Raw genomic sequence first — 17004 nt, forward strand, 5'->3', positions numbered from 1 at the left:
AGTCACATTAAACAAGCTAAGCCTTCTGCCCTGAAGGATTGATGTTGAGTAGAACGGAACTATTCAGCAGCTGGGAGCTAACATACAAACATATTAAAAACTGCCTTCCTAGTTCACTAATAACAACACTTCTGGTATGTGCCAGGTACCACGATACCTGTTTTGTATACAATGTCTCATTTAGCCTTCATAATAATTAAGCTCTGAGGTATTATTCACATTCCACATAGCTTAGTGTCACAGAATCTGAAAGTGGACAGGTTAAGATTGGATTCCAGGACTTCATGCATTCAAATCCAGTGTTCTTCTCACCTGGCAAGCTACCACTCCAGAATTCATTCATTTACCATGTTGTGGGGCAGTCACGGTTAACAGTAGGATGAAATGGTAGAGAGAGCAAACACGTTCCTGCTTTCCTGAAATTTAGACCGGTAGCTGAGTTACACAACCATGTCCCCAAGGTATCACTACCCATTGCAGAAATCACAATGTGGGCATAGCATTTATACTTTTCAGTGCTTAATCAAGCACAAACCTTTGCTTGTTCTGTTACTCTTAGTCTCATTATGTAATGCAAATTTAGCTCCCAACAAGGCTGTCTGAAATGTGTTATCAAAAGCGTCATCAGACAGAACTGTTGATGACCTCCTTACAGAATTATACAACTCACACAGCACTAGCACAATGTAACTGCACATAGAAGAATCACATTGTGTGGGATTTCAAAGAAGCATCAATTTTACACCTGTAGAAAACCTAAAGGGGTTGTGCGTGCTGTGTTGATCACTGAGGCATATCACTCCTGCCCACCACTGGGAAGATATTAACATGCATCATACTCAGTAGACTAGTCAAACATGTCAATGTCATGGATACTTGACCTAAAACTCAGTGTGCCTTTCATTCTAGTCATGGAACAGTGGACATGCTTTTTTCCCAGCAGCATCAAGAGTGCAGCGAACAACATTCTGATTTGTATGTTGTATTTATGGCCTTAACCAAGATCCTTGTTACAAATGTGTTGGTATGTGGGCAATCCTACAAAAATAGTGGCTACCCATACAGCTTTAAAAGCACAATATTGATCCATTTATTTTAACAATGTAAAAATTCTTGCTATTTCTTTCTGGAGACTGCATTGTTAATATTGAATATACACAAGAGTGTGTTTCATATCTAGTTACTTGCATAACAAAAGGGCTGGAAGCAATTAGCCTAGATATTTTATGTGACAGCGATTGTGTGCATGTAGTTCATAATTGGAATGATTGTTCAGGGTTAACAGGGCTGCACTTCACTGTCAACATATACTTGCTTCATTTGGCTTGCAGCCCATACCCTGCACCTACCATTAATTCAATCACTGTTTGGGGGGAACTTACTAAATAGATTGCCAAATAAAATCACAATTACTTTGTTATCTTAGTATGCTGTGTCTCAGAACAATAGCCTGAGAACTGATGCATTGGTAAAACTCAATATTGCTTTTGAACCATAAAATATCAGAAGAAAATACATTTGTGTTATTTCTTTACTACATAACTCAGATGTGGGATTTTGCTACCATTATTCATTTGTCCATTTGGATGAGCTTTAAAAAATGTTTTTAGCGTTTCCTTTGCAATTGTGCTACTGGAGATACAAGGATAAGCAAGACAATTTTTATCCTTAAAGACCTCAGAGTCCAGCAGGAATGAAAAAAGCTGTAACTGTAAAATTATACAATAGGAAAGTGCAGATGTAGTCATGCTGCGGGTATGGGGGGAGCCCCGAGGAGGTGTGACCAGTCCAGCCTGCAGAAGAGATGAGAACAGTGAGCCCAGTAAGCTGTCAGGCAAAGCTCCCGAGAGGAGGTGACGCGGGGGCCGAGGCTGCAAGGACAGGAGCAACTTTACCACTCAAGGAAATGGGCCTGATGGTTGAGGTGGAGACGCAGCCGGATATTGTCTGTCAGAATAAGCAGCATATGCACAGCATGAACAATAAATCTCGAGCCCTAGTAGAAGGTCCTTAGTAGATCCTCACTATCTAGTATTTATATTACCAGACCATTCTGCTATGGCTGTAGTGGGGGTGGGATAGAGAAAGGACAATGAACTGAACTAGAACACCAGAAGCAAAAAGAGAGGACCAATTTGAGGCAATTTTTACAAATTCGATATTTGGGGGGCGGGCGCTGTGGTGTAAACGGATAAAGCCACCACCTGCAGTGCCAGCATCCCATATGGGCGGCTGTTCAAGTCCTGGGTGCTGCACTTCCCATCCAGCTCTCTGCTATGGCCTGGGAAAGCAGTGGAAGATGGCCCAAATCCTTGGGACCCTGCACCTGCGTAGGAGACCCAGCAGTAGCTCCTGGCTCCTAGCTTCAGATCAGCATAGCTCCAGCCATGTGGACAATTGAGGAGTGAACCAGTGGATGGAAGATCTCTCTTTCTCTTCTGCCTCTCCTTCTTTCTGTGTAACTCTTTCAAATAAATAAATAAATCTTTTAAAAATTTTGATATTTCATCTACAAGTAAACCTGATGATGGTCTAGTGGGAAGACACAGAAAGAGTTCAGGATCACTCCAAGATCTTGGATTAGAGGAATGGTTGGGCAAGTGTGCCTTTAAAACAGACATTATATGGAAAAGGAAGATTTACAAGGTAATGATCCAGCCATGACAAGTTTGGGGCAATTTAGCATGTGTTTGTCCAGCAAGCAGGTGGATAGGTATCTGGCAGACAGGTAGATACATGTGTTTCTCTCACAAGCTTTGACCTTGAAGCAGTTCTGGGAGCCAACAGCATATGGTAATAGACTGAAAACCTAAGGATGGAAAAAGCTACTCAGGGAAGTATTTGTACAGTAAGAGCAGTGGGTTGAGGACTGCAGAACTCTGAGGAAAATTAACATCTAGGAAACTAGAAAGAGAAGCCCTTCAAGAAGTCTGAAAAAGAATAATCATAAAGATAACAAGTGAATATTAAGAATTTGGAATTTGCAACTGGCACTGTGGCATGGTGGGTAAATCTACCTCCTGCAATGCCAGCACCCTGTATGGGCCCTGATTTGAGTCCCAGCTGCTCCACTTCTAATCCAGCTCCCTGTTAATGTGCCTGGGAAGGCAGTGAAGGATGGCCCAAGTGTTTCCCATCAGCCCCCCGCTCTGGCCATTGCAGCCATTTGCTGAGTGAACCAGTAGATGGAAGGTTATTTCTCTCTTTCTGTAACTCTGCCAGGGCATAGCTCTGAGGGGCAGATCATCAACCACTTTAACAGTAGCACAGAGCTTTAGTCTGGTAAGTACTGCACAAGCGCACTGGATTTAGCAATGAAGTCATCCCTGACACTTTAAATTGGCAGTGGGGGTTGAAGCCAGCCTAGGATTCATTAAAGAATGCTTCAGAGAGTGGATGAGGGGATGAAATGGCAGATCACTACAGGTTACAGAGCCCTTCCACACTTGTCCGAGACAACACAAACAAAACGGAAAGGTAAGGGCCACACACAGCAGCCCTGTTGGCCTGTAACACTGGTGGAGTGGCATCCACTGTGAAGTCAGCAGAGATTTGTTGGGCTTGCAAATAGAATGGCTAAAATTCCCAAAAGAATTTTTTAAGACCAGCTCTGTGAAACAAAGTGTGCTATTGGATGTCCGATTAAATGAAACAAAGATTCCCTATAGGCAACCTTAGGGGCATGTAACATTTGCTCTCAATCATAAGAATTGAGAGTGAAAATGCATTCTACGTGGAGCATGGCATGTCATAACACACCATTCAGCGATTTGAAAAACATCAAATACAGAGTCCAAAAGGAACCGTATAATAGGCAGTTCATGAACAAAAAAAGGCTGTTGATAGCTCAGTGGCTGCAGCACTAATCTGTCCACTAACAGCTCAATATATTCATAATTCACTAAAAGACACCGCGTAAAGTCAATTAGAGGCAGCACGGCAAGGACTAAGATCAGATCATTTGATAATGCATGTTTCTGTCTTGTTTGTCAGTAAAAAGAGCTGATTTAGTATCTTTTCACTTAGATTCTAAAAATTATTTGCAATAATTAACATATTCTGTATTGAAAATTAATTTCAGGCCAGCACCGTGGCTCAATAGGCTAATCCTCCACCTTGCGGCGCCGGCACAGCAGGTTCTAGTCCTGGTCGGGGCACCGATTCTGTCCCGGTTGCCCCTCTTCCAGGCCAGCTCTCTGCTGTGGCCCAGGAGTGCAGTGGAGGATGGCCCAAGTGCTTGGGCCCTGCACCTGCATGGGAGACCAGGATAAGCACCTGGCTCCTGCCATTGGATCAGCATGGTGCGCCAGCCACAGCACACCGGCTGCGGCGGCCATTGGAGGGTGAACCAACGGCAAAAGGACGACCTTTCTGTCTCTCTGTCTCTCTCTCTCGCTGTCCACTCTGCCTGTAAAAAAAATTAAATTTTTTAAAAAAGAAAATTAATTTCAAATTTTCATATGGTATTTTAACTGGTAATTAGGAGTATGTATTTGAGAATGAAGAATCACTGATTCATGTACCCATCTGAAAATTCATTATTTATTATGTACCAACAATACTATGTGCAAAAGTACAGAATGGGCACTGGAGGTGCACATGAGAAAATGAGAAGTTCCCTGTTATCTGCTTTATGGTCTGTGGGGGGAAAACAGGGTCAGAGAAAGAAAGAGACAGAGACTACATTTAAAAAGCTAATGCACAAATAATTGTTAAGATCAAAGAAACACTTTTTGGGGCGCAGCAGGTTAAGCTACCATTTAGGATGCCCATATCTCACGTCAGAGTGCTGGTTCCAGTCCTGCTGCTCCACACTTCTTATCCAGTTTCCAGCCATGCACCTGGGAAGGCAGCACATGGTGACTCAGCTGCTTGATCCCTGCCAATTGTGGAGACCCAGATGGAATTCTAGGCTGCTGGCTTAGGCCTAACTCAGCCCTGGCTGTTATCGACATTTGGGGAGTGAACTAGCTGATGACGATCTCAATCGCTCTCTTTCTGTCTCTCCCTCTCTCACTCTTTCAAGTAGACAAATATAAGCTTTTCAAAAAAATAATATTCATACTAGTTAAGATGTCTATATACTTATTTTATATTTATGTCCTATTTCATTTCTGTAAAATGCTGTTCACACTCTTAGTATCAATGTCATGGCCAATTAGTAGGTCCTAATCCTCAATTTTAAAAACAATGCATTTAAATTTAAATAAAGTTTAAATTATTAAATAATTAAGTTAAAATTTAAGTTTAAATAAATTTAAACTTCTAAACTTTGAGATTTTGATGGAGGGTGGGGGGCAAATGAACCTTATTCCTGGTGAATTCTTTTTTTTTTTTTTAATTTATTTTATTTATTTGAAAGGCAAAGTTACAGGTCAAAAGGTCAAAGAGAGCGAAAGTCTTCCATCCACTGGTTCACTCCCAAAATGGCCACAACAGCCAGAGCTGGGCTGATCCAATTGGAAGCCAGAAGCTTCTTCTGGGTCTCCCGTGTGGATGCAGGGGCCCAAGGTCTTGGGCCATCTTCTACTGCTTTTGCAGTAGCAGAGAGCTGAATCAGAAGTAAAACAGCCAGGATTCTATCCGATGCCCATACAGGATGCCAGCACTGCAAGCAGTGGCTTTACCCACTACACCACAGCACAGGCCCTGAATTCTAATTGTACTTGCTCATGTTTTGGGATTCAAGTCTGGTGCCATCCTTCCATAGATTTCCCTAGCGTCTCCTTAGCCGTCCAGGTTATAAATTCTTCTCTCAGATCCCTTGAACAATCTACAGATCCCAACTAATTTATTATTCCAACACAAAGTAAACAGATTTGTAAAATAGGATTCCAAGTTCTAATTCACTGAGATTGATCACAGACCGGTAAATTCGTTTCAATCAGCTCCTTCTAAGAAACTCAACAGGAACACAGAGTTGCATGTTAAATGCAGAGGGTGATGGTCTACAGTCGCTTCTTCACTCTTCTGTACAACTGAAGAGCTCACTTTTGCCCTCAAGGATCAACACTTGCCCTCACTTCCTCAGCAGCGAGGAGCACGAACAGAACTGCTACTCTTCAACTCTTCCATATTTTAAAATTTTAAGATGTATTTATTGAAACTCAAAGTCACAGAGAGAGAGAGGCAGTGAGAAAGAGACCTTCCATCTGCTGCTTCACTCCCCAGGTGGCTGGTTGCGCCAGCCAGGGCTAAGCCAGGCCTAACAGGAGCTTCACTGGGGCCATCCAGATGCATGGCAGGGGCCCAAAGACTTGGGTCATCTTCTGCAGATTTTCCGTGGCCATTAGTGGGGCGCTGCATCAGAAGTGGAGCAGCAGGGATTGCAGGCCCAGGTCCCAGCCGCTACCCCACGCCCCAACTCTCCTTTTCTTGAATCCTAGGCTGGGGGTAGGGGGCGGCTACAGTGCTAATTTAATTCTAATACCTGAAATTACCTCCTGGGCTTGTGCTAATTTTCTCAAAGTCAATTTTGTGGTTGCACCAGGGTAACTTTCATCTTTCACACAGGAAATATACTTTCAGTTTGGATTTTTGACACTATCCAGCGAGATGAACACGGCACCTTTTCTTATCCCATGTGGGATTTTACTTTCTCGGCCCCGGGCTGGGGTGGCCCAGAGAACTAAGCCACGAAGGCTCCGCTTGCAACTTCCTTCGAGCCCGCTGTGAAATGCAAAACCGCGCAGGCCCACGGTGGATGTTGGTCACTAAGATCTTAAAGTCGTGGCGATTAGGCTACGTGATCTCAAATCTAGTCTTGACAAGAGAAAAAAAGTACACATTCCCCCCTCAGAAGAAAGCGAAACAGCTTCAGCTTCAGGTCCAGAGCTGTGGGAAGCGCACGCCCGGAGCCTCACCGGCTGCCCGCAAAGTCCCCTTTCTCGCGGCCGCCAGACCCTGGAGCCCAAGGCCCCGCGGCCCGAGCCCCGCACGCCGCGCCCAGGCCCGCGGCCGCCGTCCGGTGGCGCCCCGGTGCTCCGCCTCCCACGGGCCGGCGGCGGCCATGGCGAAGCGGCAGGCCCGCGCGCTGGCGGGCGCCGCGCTCGGCCGGCCCCGGCCCGCAGCCCCGCCGCCCAGACCTCTCCGGGTGGAAGCGGGGTTCCGACTGCCGCGCGGTTTAACGCTCTGCTCCACGGCCGAGGGCGACCGCGGCGGCGCCGCAGCCGACTCACAGGGCAGGCCGGACACCGACGCGCTCACGGCGGCGGAGCGGCGGATCGCGGAGCTGCACGCGGCCGCGTGCGCGGTGAGAGTCCCCGCACCCGAACCCGCCCTCGCGGCCCGCTCCGCCCCGCGCGCCCGGGCCCGTCCTGCTGAGGGAGCGGCCGCGCGCCCGGGCCGTCCTGCTGAGAGGGCGGCGGGGGCGGCCGCGTGCTCGGCCCGTCCTGCTGAGGCGGCGGCCGGGGCGGCCGCGTGCCCGGGCCGTCCTGCTGAGGCGGCGGCCGCGCGCCCGGGCCCGTCCTGCTGAGGGAGCGGCCGCGCGCCCGGCCCGTCCTGCTGAGGCGGCGGCCGCGCGCCCGGGCCCGTCCTGCTGAGGGAGCGGCCGCGCGCCCGGGCCCGTCCTGCTGAGGGAGCGGCCGCGCGCCCGGGCCCGTCCTGCTGAGGCGGCGGCGGGGGCGGCCGCGCGCCCGGGCCGTCCTGCTGAGGCGGCGGCGGGGGCGGCCGCGCGCCCCGCCTCAGGCTCCCGACGTGCGGCGTGCACGCCTCCCGCTGCCGGCGTTTGCCGGAAACCCGGCCTCGGCTCCGCGTCCCGGGACAAAGGCCCTGCAGGGAGCTGCCCTGCCTGCGAGCGTCGCGCCTCCGTGTGGGACCCACCCGGGCGCCGCCACCTCTCTGCGCGCTCGCGCGGGTCCGAGTGCGCGCGCCTGGCGCGAGCGAACCGGGCGTTCAGAAATCGATGGGGGAGAAGGTGGACGAATTGGGAAGTCGCAAGAAAAATACGCTGTGTTTGCATTAGCACCTGAACAGTTCACCAGCCAGTGATTTTTCTAATTTTTTTTTTTTTTTTAATTTTTACTGCTGCCCCGGACGGCTGCTCCTTAGGCACCAATACGGTAGCCAAACCTACCTCCCTTCCCAGCCACTGACACCTCAGACTGCGTGCGTGGACGGCGTCATTGTCTATGTTTCTGTCAACCTTTACAAGAGATGGTGCGCCCGAAGGAGGCGCCGAGTTCTGACAGACACAGGGAAGCGTGCGTGGAGCAGTGCGTGGAGCGTCGGGCGCGCGTGGCGAGCGGTTCTCCACAGGGCGGCTGTTCCCGCTGTGGAGGGAGCCGGCCGGCGTCCCCTACTGGAGGGCACCTGGAGGCCGGCTGCTCCGCTTCCGGCCCAACGACCTGCTGATGCGCGCGGGGAAGCAGCAGAAATGGCTCAGATACGTGTCCCCCTGCTGCCTGCGTGGAGACCCGGGTGCAGTTCCCGGCTTGGCCCAGCCCCGGTTCTGGTCCTGTTTGGGGAGTGAATCTGCAGATGGAAGAGCGCTCTCTCTCTCTCTCTCTCTCTCTCTGTGTGTGTGTGTGTGTGCCACCCTCTCTCAGTCACTCTGCCATTCAAATAAGAAAAGATTAGGGGGAAGGAAGAGGAAGCCGTGGCCGGCGCCTCAAGCTGACTTACTTGTCTCGTTAGGAGGCCGAGAATCCCTGTGGGCCCATTCAGGAGTTGAGCCTGCAGGCAGTGACTGGCAGCTTTTGATGGTTCCTGTTTATACTCTTCTTTTTAAAAATCACGTGTGTGGTTTGTCTCCAAACAAATATGGTGGAGATGAGCCAGACGGTTCTCTCTTTGCACACCAGGGACGGGTAAGGCAGGTTTCTCAGCCAAGCAGGGGAAGGGGATTTCTCCTGACTCCACATGTCAATGTCCTGGGTTCAGTGACTGTCCGGCCTCAGGGCAGATGGCCCCTGCCTCCCCCCCCCCCGCCCCCCAAGCGTCACTTAACATCCAGCTCTACAAACCGTCACTGCCCCTCTGTTGCCACCGCCCGCCAGGCTCCTTTATTTGGGGGCAAATTAAGTTTGTGTGGGCGGCCGGCAAGCTCAGAGGCGCGCTTGGAAAGCAGAGCGCAGGCGCAGTGGCGTGGGGTAGCCTGGTAAGTGCCCTCACACGCCGCCCAGAAGCAATGACAAGTGGAGAGAAGACTGTTGGAGTGCCTGGTGTGGTTTGTGTTTGTGTTCTCTTCTGAGTCTCCAAACACAGGCTTTGTAAGTGAAGAAGTGAGTTCTGACCAACACTACGTCATTCTGAAGTAGCGTTTAGTGAGCCCAGATTCGCGGAGTATCCCGCAGGTCTCGCCTTAGACGGTGGCATGGCTTGTTGGGTTTCTGATGTCAAGTCTAGCTTTGCTGGGAAGTCTTGCAGGGAACCTAGACTTAAACTGCATGTGTCCTTTTGCTCCATCCTTTACTCATGAAACATCAACCAGGATAAAATATTCATCTGATAAATAAGACGCTGAAAAATTTGGACTCACAAAAATCGTGCAAGGAGACAGGCCAGTTTCGCGGGTGTTTTCATGCAAAGGCATTCTGCAGGAAAAGGCGTTTCTGCCTTGTAAAAGGGTTACATAAAAAGCCCATGAGGAGTTTCTGCTGCAAACTCAAGTCGGAGTAGTGTCACCCAAATGACCCAGATCCTCAGGAGAGACTTCCTCCCCTGCACCTTCACCCATTGTCCTTGGGATGCTTTGTGTGTGTGCCCTGTTCGATGTAGGTACAGTATGCTTCCTGACGTTTCAAAACATACAATAAAGGTTGCTTTGGATCAAACCCGTGAAAGCAGTGAGCCTTAGTATTTGAAACAATACTTTTTTTCTCTTAAAAATAGAACATTCCCCCCTCCCCAAAAAAGGGACATATTGTAAAATGTGCAATGGAGTAACACATCATGAAAGTAAAGAAAAGTGTTCAATAATAGCAAAGGTAATACTTTTCTATAAGGACGGTTGGTTTTGATTAGCACCTTTTCTGTAAGTTTAAATCATTATCCACATATTTTAAGTACTGAAATTACAACTGCAACTTCTGAGTGAAAGTTCATTTTCAGCCTCTTAAGCTCTTAAAATCATTTAAATCACCTGTTATTAAGCTTGTTACCTAGAAACCAAATGAAAAATATCAGAGCAGTGGCACATAGTTATTGGGTATAAGGGAGTTCTTGTTTTTCCATCAACTTCTCATTTTTCTCAAACTGTATATTTTCTCCTTTAGCCACATAAAGTTGGATTGTGTACAATGTCAGAATGCATTCAGCCTTTAATTGCAAGCGCCACTAAAATTGCTGGGAAGAAGTTTGATATTGCTTAGAAGTTTTTTTGCAGTATTTTATGAGCAGAAATGATGGTGAGGAGATATGATGAATATTGAGATTAATGAATTGTTTTATTACTCTTCAGGCTGGCCAGCTAAATTACGTGGATCCAGCTACTGGCTACGTGGTGCTCACGCAGCTGGCCCACTTGCAGAGGGGCGAGTGCTGCGGCTCTGCCTGCAGACACGTGAGTAGCAATTCTTGCATTACAGCCGCAGACTGCAGTGCGGTGCTTCTGAAACTTCGTAAATACCTATTATTTGAACAACAAGTCAAATAAAAAAGCGAAATAGACCTGGAGTGCACTTTTCACAAGCTACTTTAGCCAAGGACAATGAAGTCCTTAGTACCAACATAGGACCTTTAAAGTTAATGGAATTTTGTAATGTTTCACTGAGAACATCAGTTCCTTAACCACTGTGATTTGAAATTCATGGGAGCTCTTTATTGCAAGGAAACTTTTCATGAGGTTTAAAATAAGTTGTGGGTACTAGGCAGATGCAGAGAGGGCAGGAAAAGAAATCTAGAATGTTGCAAGCGGGATCCTAGAAAGCATTTTCTTCATTATTAGCCAAATAAAGAGAAACTTGCCCAAGACTGAGAGATAGGTTTCCTTTAAATGATACTTTCTTTCGTTCCTTCCTGGCTTCCTTTGCTTCCTCCCTCTGACCTTTCTTCCCACTCACCCTCTTCCTCCTCTCTCACCCTGTCTCCCTCTCTGGTCCTTTTCTGGTTTCTGCTTAAAATAATGGTGAACCTGAATGATCCAAATTTAGTGCTGAATAGCTCCTAAAATGTTTATTTCAATGGATAATCTCTATATTTACTGATTAAGGTGAACCATACTTACTCCTTCCCTTTTTTGAGCAAAGCATAAATGTCAAAGTGTTCTTCCCTATTTTTATTTTATTTTAAATGACATGGTAGTAAGGTAAATTGTTATAAAATTAAGATTATAACCAGGTAATAAGTTCTGTTTACAGAATACTTTGTATGTTTTGTTGCAAGAAGTTATTTCCTTAACTGACCTACTTTATAATGAAAGAATAGACACTAACTGCATTAAGTTGTAGCTAGTATTGAGAAACGAAGCTTATTGGCATGGGTAAATTGCTACCCTTGCCATTCATTGTTTTTAATCCAGCGTATAAGACCTTTGCATCAATTGAGGACTTGAGGATTTTCTAGGAGTGCATTTTTGACAGTAAAATTCTTAAAGTTGGAAGGATGCTTTTAGGAAATGGTTCGTGGGCCTTAATTAGGACCATTTGCCTGGGGTTGCCATTATTCTCCTGTAAGTCTGCAGGGCCTGATAGATCAAATGATCTGTATCACCTTGTTAACAGTCTCTTTTGTTCATGAGAAGTGTACTCTTGCAGGATGATTATTAAATAATTCAATAATAATTTGTTTTATTTCTTCTACAGTGTCCATATGGTCAAGTCAATGTTAAAGATCCATCTAAAAAGAAGCAATTCAATTCATATTTTTATGTTTGAGAACAACTTCATACTCTGTTCAGTTGGACCTGTATTAAAAAAATAATAATAAACCTCTGATCCAGACTTACCCTCCGAGCTGTTGGGATTTGAGCACTAGTTTAAACTGAAATACTTATGTTAAAAGAACATCAATAAAATGAAAAGCTAACAAATGTTTGTGTGTTTTTGAAGTGACACATTGATAGTTATTTTTCTTTCTCTTTGCTGCATTATCAGACACGCATGTTGGAGAAAGCAAATAATGACTGTTCCATGAAATGAAAGTAGCGAGCAGGTGACATTAGTAGCCCTGGATTTTTCTTAGCCTCAGTTCGTCTACTGTTTTCTCACCAGCATTAGCAATCCAAGGAAGGTGGCTGGCAGATAGAAGACTACAATCTTCATTTTATTTATATCTTGAGCTTTAAGGAGATTGATATAATGCTATCTTGTACAACGTAAGGGTACCCAAGAAGTGCCATCCCGCGTCCAGAAATGCTCTCATCTTCCATCTGTTCCTTTCAATAAAAACTTGACATCATTGTGACTTGGGGCTGCAGCCAGCCACTGAAGAAGCCTGGCCGCGCCTGTCCTTTCTACCCTCCCCCACCCGTTCCTATTCCTATGTCTTTCGTCACTTCCCTAGCAAATCTCTTTTAAAATATTAGTTTTCCAGCCCTCCCATTCACTGTACTGATACCCTGGGGTGTCAGTCTCCAGGCTAAAGTCAGGAGTCACAGGAGCTGTTCTTCCCACACCTTCTCTGCCCCACCGGAGGTACAGCAGCCCCTGGAAAGCCCTTTCCTAGCCCTGGGGAGTTGTCCAGTAAAGTAGAAGGCCGGCTTTGCCTGGATCTGACCTCGGTTTTTCTTCGGGGGGAATCAGAAGTTTCCCCAAGCACCTCAGGGGGCTGCCTCGGACCCTGCCTGAGGCCAGAAGGAGCTCCTAGAGCGCTTAAGCCCCCAAAGGTTCTGGTGCCTTCTGCCACATGCAATTCAAAATAAAAGCCCTTAGCTGGGAAACTAGTGAAAAGCCCAACAAGGTTGAAATCTCCCCCTTGATTGTGATTTCTGTTTGTTTGGGGGTGTGCTGTTGTTTAATGTCGAATATTGAATTGTCTCCCAAAGTTGTTAGCTTTCTGGTACCCCAGCTGTGCTAACGCAGTAAGCATGGTGCCCCTGGGTCCTGACACCTGACAGGACCTGACAGTATTCTTGAATGGAAAAGAGCAATGTCTGTGGCCGGGCACTGTCCACTCAGACATTATTCCGTGGAAGGGAGTAGGAGAGGGGGATTAGCACGGTGACCAGGAGGCAGTGAGTCTTTCCAGAAAGACACAGGGGTTCCTGGGGGCCGGTTTCCTTTTCTTCCTTGGGTCAGGAAGCCGCCAGCCAGGTGGGCGTTTTCCACCAGATGTGATGATTAACGAGACCCCTTCTGGGTTGGTGGGTGGAGGAGGGAGAAGAGAAGGAAGCTGGGTCTGAAAAAGAAGTCATCTTGCTGGAGCTACAAGGGCAGGAAGAAAGGAAGTTCGTTTGAAGAGGCCGCGTTTTCAGAAAGCCCGGGGCAGGTGGAAAGGACCCGTGGTAGGCGTCTTTCCTCCGGTCTGGGCACCACTTGCAGTAGGGAACTGGCTCAGCAAGAAAGGAATACGGCGGCCGGCGGCCGGTCCAGGACCCTTAGGTGGCACGCTGCGGGTTCCTTCTGGCAAAACCTCAAAACTTGCTGGCAGCCACAGCAAAGGAGCCAGTGGGGGTGGGGATGGGGATCTGGAGGGGAGGCGGTTGAGGGGCGCTCTTGCTCTTTCCTGCGCCTGGAGCTGCAGCGGGGGTCTGCAGTCCGCAGGAGAGATGCGTGCGAGGCGCACTTCGGGGGTGGCAGTGGGGCAGGTGCTCCCACGTGAAATGCAATAGGGCCACATAAAGGGACCTCGCGCGTTGTAAAGGAACAATTCAGGTTTCTTATGAGCTGTGTACACACACACACACACACGCACGCACGCACACACACGTGGACTCTGAGACTTCCCAGTTTGAATCTCCTCTGGTGCTGCTCCATTTTCAAGATTTCCGGAGACCCCTTCTGCCCCCAGTGTGCAATAAATCCAAAGATTTCTAGATTGTTTCTAACACGAACGGCGCATCCCAGCGGAAACTGTAGGGATCTTGTTGGGCGCGTTATCGGGGTGCGGGGGTGGGGACGGGTTCGCACAGCGCTGGAGCGTCGCCCGGTCCAGGAAGGGGCCCTGGTCGCGGCAGGTGGATCGCGGCTAACACTCGTCTCCCATCAGGAACCGCCCTGTCCCCACTGGTTACGCCAAGCAAAGAAGAGAAAGGCTGTTATTTTTGGAGTACAACGTAGAGCTCCCATGTAGGTTGTGTTGGAACGGCGGGCCTTGGGATGCAGGGGCGCTCTCTGGGCACGGGTCTTTGTTTGGGCACAGCGACCCTCTGCACACGCTCTCGCAAAGTCTGTTCCGCACACACGGTTCCACCGTCAGACACCCGGAGGGCTTAGATTTGTGTCCAGACGCGGGTGGAGTGGCAGTGGGCTTTGACGCCTCGCATCCCCCCACCCCGGCCTGCCCGGAGGGAAGTTCGCCCAGCACTCCTTGCCCACACCTGCCATTGGCAGCGATGGCTTGAGTCTGCGGACTGGACTCCTGTCTGGTGGCAGATTTAAAACCCGGTTCTTCCACTGCCTCGCAACAATGCAGCAATTAAAAGGTACTCGTGGATACCCACGTTTTCCTCTCCTCCCAGGAAAACAAGAAAGAAAAAGAAAGCTATTTAAGTGCGTGTGTGAGTGCGGGGAGGGGTGGGGAGGAAGTGGTCTGCGCCGTCTCGGGCGCCCCCGTGGAGAGCCTGGTTTCGAAGAAACAGCTGTGAGGAACCCGCAGCCGGCTTTAGGGGGCAGGGATTGGCTGGTCCCTCGTGGGCCAACCTGCCAGGGGCTTCTGGATGCCCCAGTGTGTGCCACGGTGTCCCGCGGCTCCCAAAACGTCGGGCTCACTGCCCTCTTTCCGGGACCACGCGGGTGGGTAAAAGCGAGCGTGAACTGGGAGCCACGGGAGATCCGCGACTACTACGTCTGAGATGCGAGAGCGCCTTGCGGAAGGCGTGCGGTTATCAAATACCTAGCCCAGCCCGTGGCCCCCAGAGAGGCTAAAGCCCGCCGCTGTGGACAGAGATGAGTCGCGGGCACCCACCCCAAGCGCTTTCGGGTGGGCGTAGCTGTCCGTCCGTGGCCCAAGAGCCGAGAAGCTGAATCCAGGCGGCCTGTCGGCTCTGGCTGCGGAAACTGACCCAGATGGGGTGGGGTGAGGGGTCGGGAAGACAGCGGAGGAGGCTGGGTGTGGGGAGCCGCGCGTGGGGGAGGTCCCTGCGGTGAGACTGATGAGCTGCGGGGACCAGCCGGGACGGCCAAGTGCGCGGGCGGGTAAAAGGACTCTGTCCAGGGTGCCCCGAGAGACGTACCGGGATTCGGGGTGGAAAGGGAAGCCAGGGATTTCGGGTTCGCTGCTCCCGGTCTGTCCCTTGTCGCCCCCCGCCAAGTGTGTGGAGGAGCCAGGGCGGCCGGCAGCGCCCGGCCCCACGTGCCGCCGCCAATCCCACGCGCTTGCCGCGGGGCGGGGAGGTGCGCAGGCGCCCCCGGCCCGCCGCTCCCCCGGCCCACGCACCGCCGTGGAGCCGCTATGGTGGCATGGGGAGGAGGGGCGGATAAGAGGGGAGGGCGGCACCGTGGCCCGGACCGGCATCCCGGAGCGGCCAATCTCACCGCACACACCCCCTCCTCGCCGGCGCCGGAACCTGGCAGGAGTCCCCCGCCTCCCCCTCTCCGACTGCGAGGGGCACACCGGGTGGAGAGTGGGTAAATCAGTAGCCGGAGGCCCGGCTGCCCGGTTGTCCCTCCACTTTCCAGCGGCCTGACCGAGCCCTGGGGCGACGCGGCCCCTCGGGAACCTGAGACCAGGTAACAACGGCCCCCGCCCCGTCCCGGGTCTGGCTTTCACCCGGGGAGCGCTTGTCCGCCAGGGTTTGCGTGCGGGATTCCTCCTCGAAGGTTACTTGCCAGCCCCAGCCCCTAGCACAGGCCAGAGTAGGAGAGATGCCCCGGGCCCCGGCTCCGACCCGGTGGCAAAGGCCGCGCCCCAGCGCAGAACGCTCCCCGAAGTGCTGCGCTCCCGGCGCGCAGCCCCGGAGCGCAGAGAGCCCAGGCACGATCGGGAGGGGAAGGCGGGGATGCGGTGGGTGCGCAGTAACTGGCTTAGCCCAGTTTCCCGCAGGAGCTGCCGCCGGTTCACCGTCTATGCAGGCACCAGCTGGCGGCAGCATCTTTTAGGTACAAGCTCCAGGAAGGCAATGGCTAGCTGCGGGGCCCGGAGCCCAGGGCGCGCCGCGGGGCTCTCGCTCCCGCAACCCCCTCCCCTCCCCCGCTGCGCCCAAGCCTCAAGACGCTCTCGGCTTTATGAGGTTCAGTTACCGCGGAGTCCTCCATTAACACCTGCTCCGGTTACTGAGCGGCTGGAAGGGCCGAACGCAGCCTCAGAGTCTGTCTGCGGGCACCGGCCGGCGCCTGTGCCCTCTGCCCACTCCCCTCTTCTCCCCCTCCCCATCTGGACGCATAAACGGAGAATAAAAGACAGGTGGAGGAAAGTGAGGGTCAGAGGTGAGGGGTACAGGTCCTTTCCGACCGAGAAGGCGGGGAGGGAGGGGAGAGGATGAATTTTCATCCAACGGTTTGTTTTATTTTATTTGGGTTAACAGAAGAACCCTCGGCAAGAACGCGGGGACTGCCTGGCCCGCACCGCCGACCATCGCCTGCCGCCCTCCCTCCTTCCCTCCCTCCCTCGCGCAGGACCGAATTCTTGGGAGGCAACACCTGACGTCCGGACCTCAAGGTAATTTCCCGATGGGGGTCGCCTGGTCAGAGCATCTGGCTGCCCTGAGTGAGTCGGGGCGGCTAGGACCCCCAGGGGCGTCCCGGAGGAAGGCTCAGCGGGGCTGCCAGTCGGGGGCCTGCCTGGGGTGTGCGCGGGACCCGCCGGATGGGAGGAGGCGCCTGGGGAGCTGGGGCCTGCGCCCGGCTGACGCGCGGCTTTTCTCTGCCAGCATCACGGCGCGACCGGCTCCGCGGCTCCAAGGATGCTGAACGGCACCGCTCTCGAAGCAGGTGAGTGAGACGCCAGCTTCCTTCTCCTTGGCTCTGC

General features: G+C 51.1%; 1 protein-coding gene across 1 annotated transcript; it reads left to right on the top strand.

The window, feature by feature from the left end:
• Positions 1-7009: 7009 nt before the first annotated feature.
• Positions 7010-11959, top strand: C14H1orf53 (chromosome 14 C1orf53 homolog). The gene is made up of 3 exons (XM_062211237.1): positions 7010-7252; positions 10400-10501; positions 11742-11959. The coding sequence occupies exons 1-3, from the start codon at positions 7010-7012 to the stop codon at positions 11811-11813; spliced, it is 417 nt and encodes a 138-aa protein (XP_062067221.1). The 3' UTR covers positions 11814-11959.
• The last annotated feature ends 5045 nt before the right edge of the window (positions 11960-17004 follow it).

The sequence above is a fragment of the Lepus europaeus genome, chromosome 14, assembly GCF_033115175.1.
Source record: "Lepus europaeus isolate LE1 chromosome 14, mLepTim1.pri, whole genome shotgun sequence".
In the NCBI taxonomy this organism is placed as follows: Eukaryota; Metazoa; Chordata; class Mammalia; order Lagomorpha; family Leporidae; genus Lepus; species Lepus europaeus.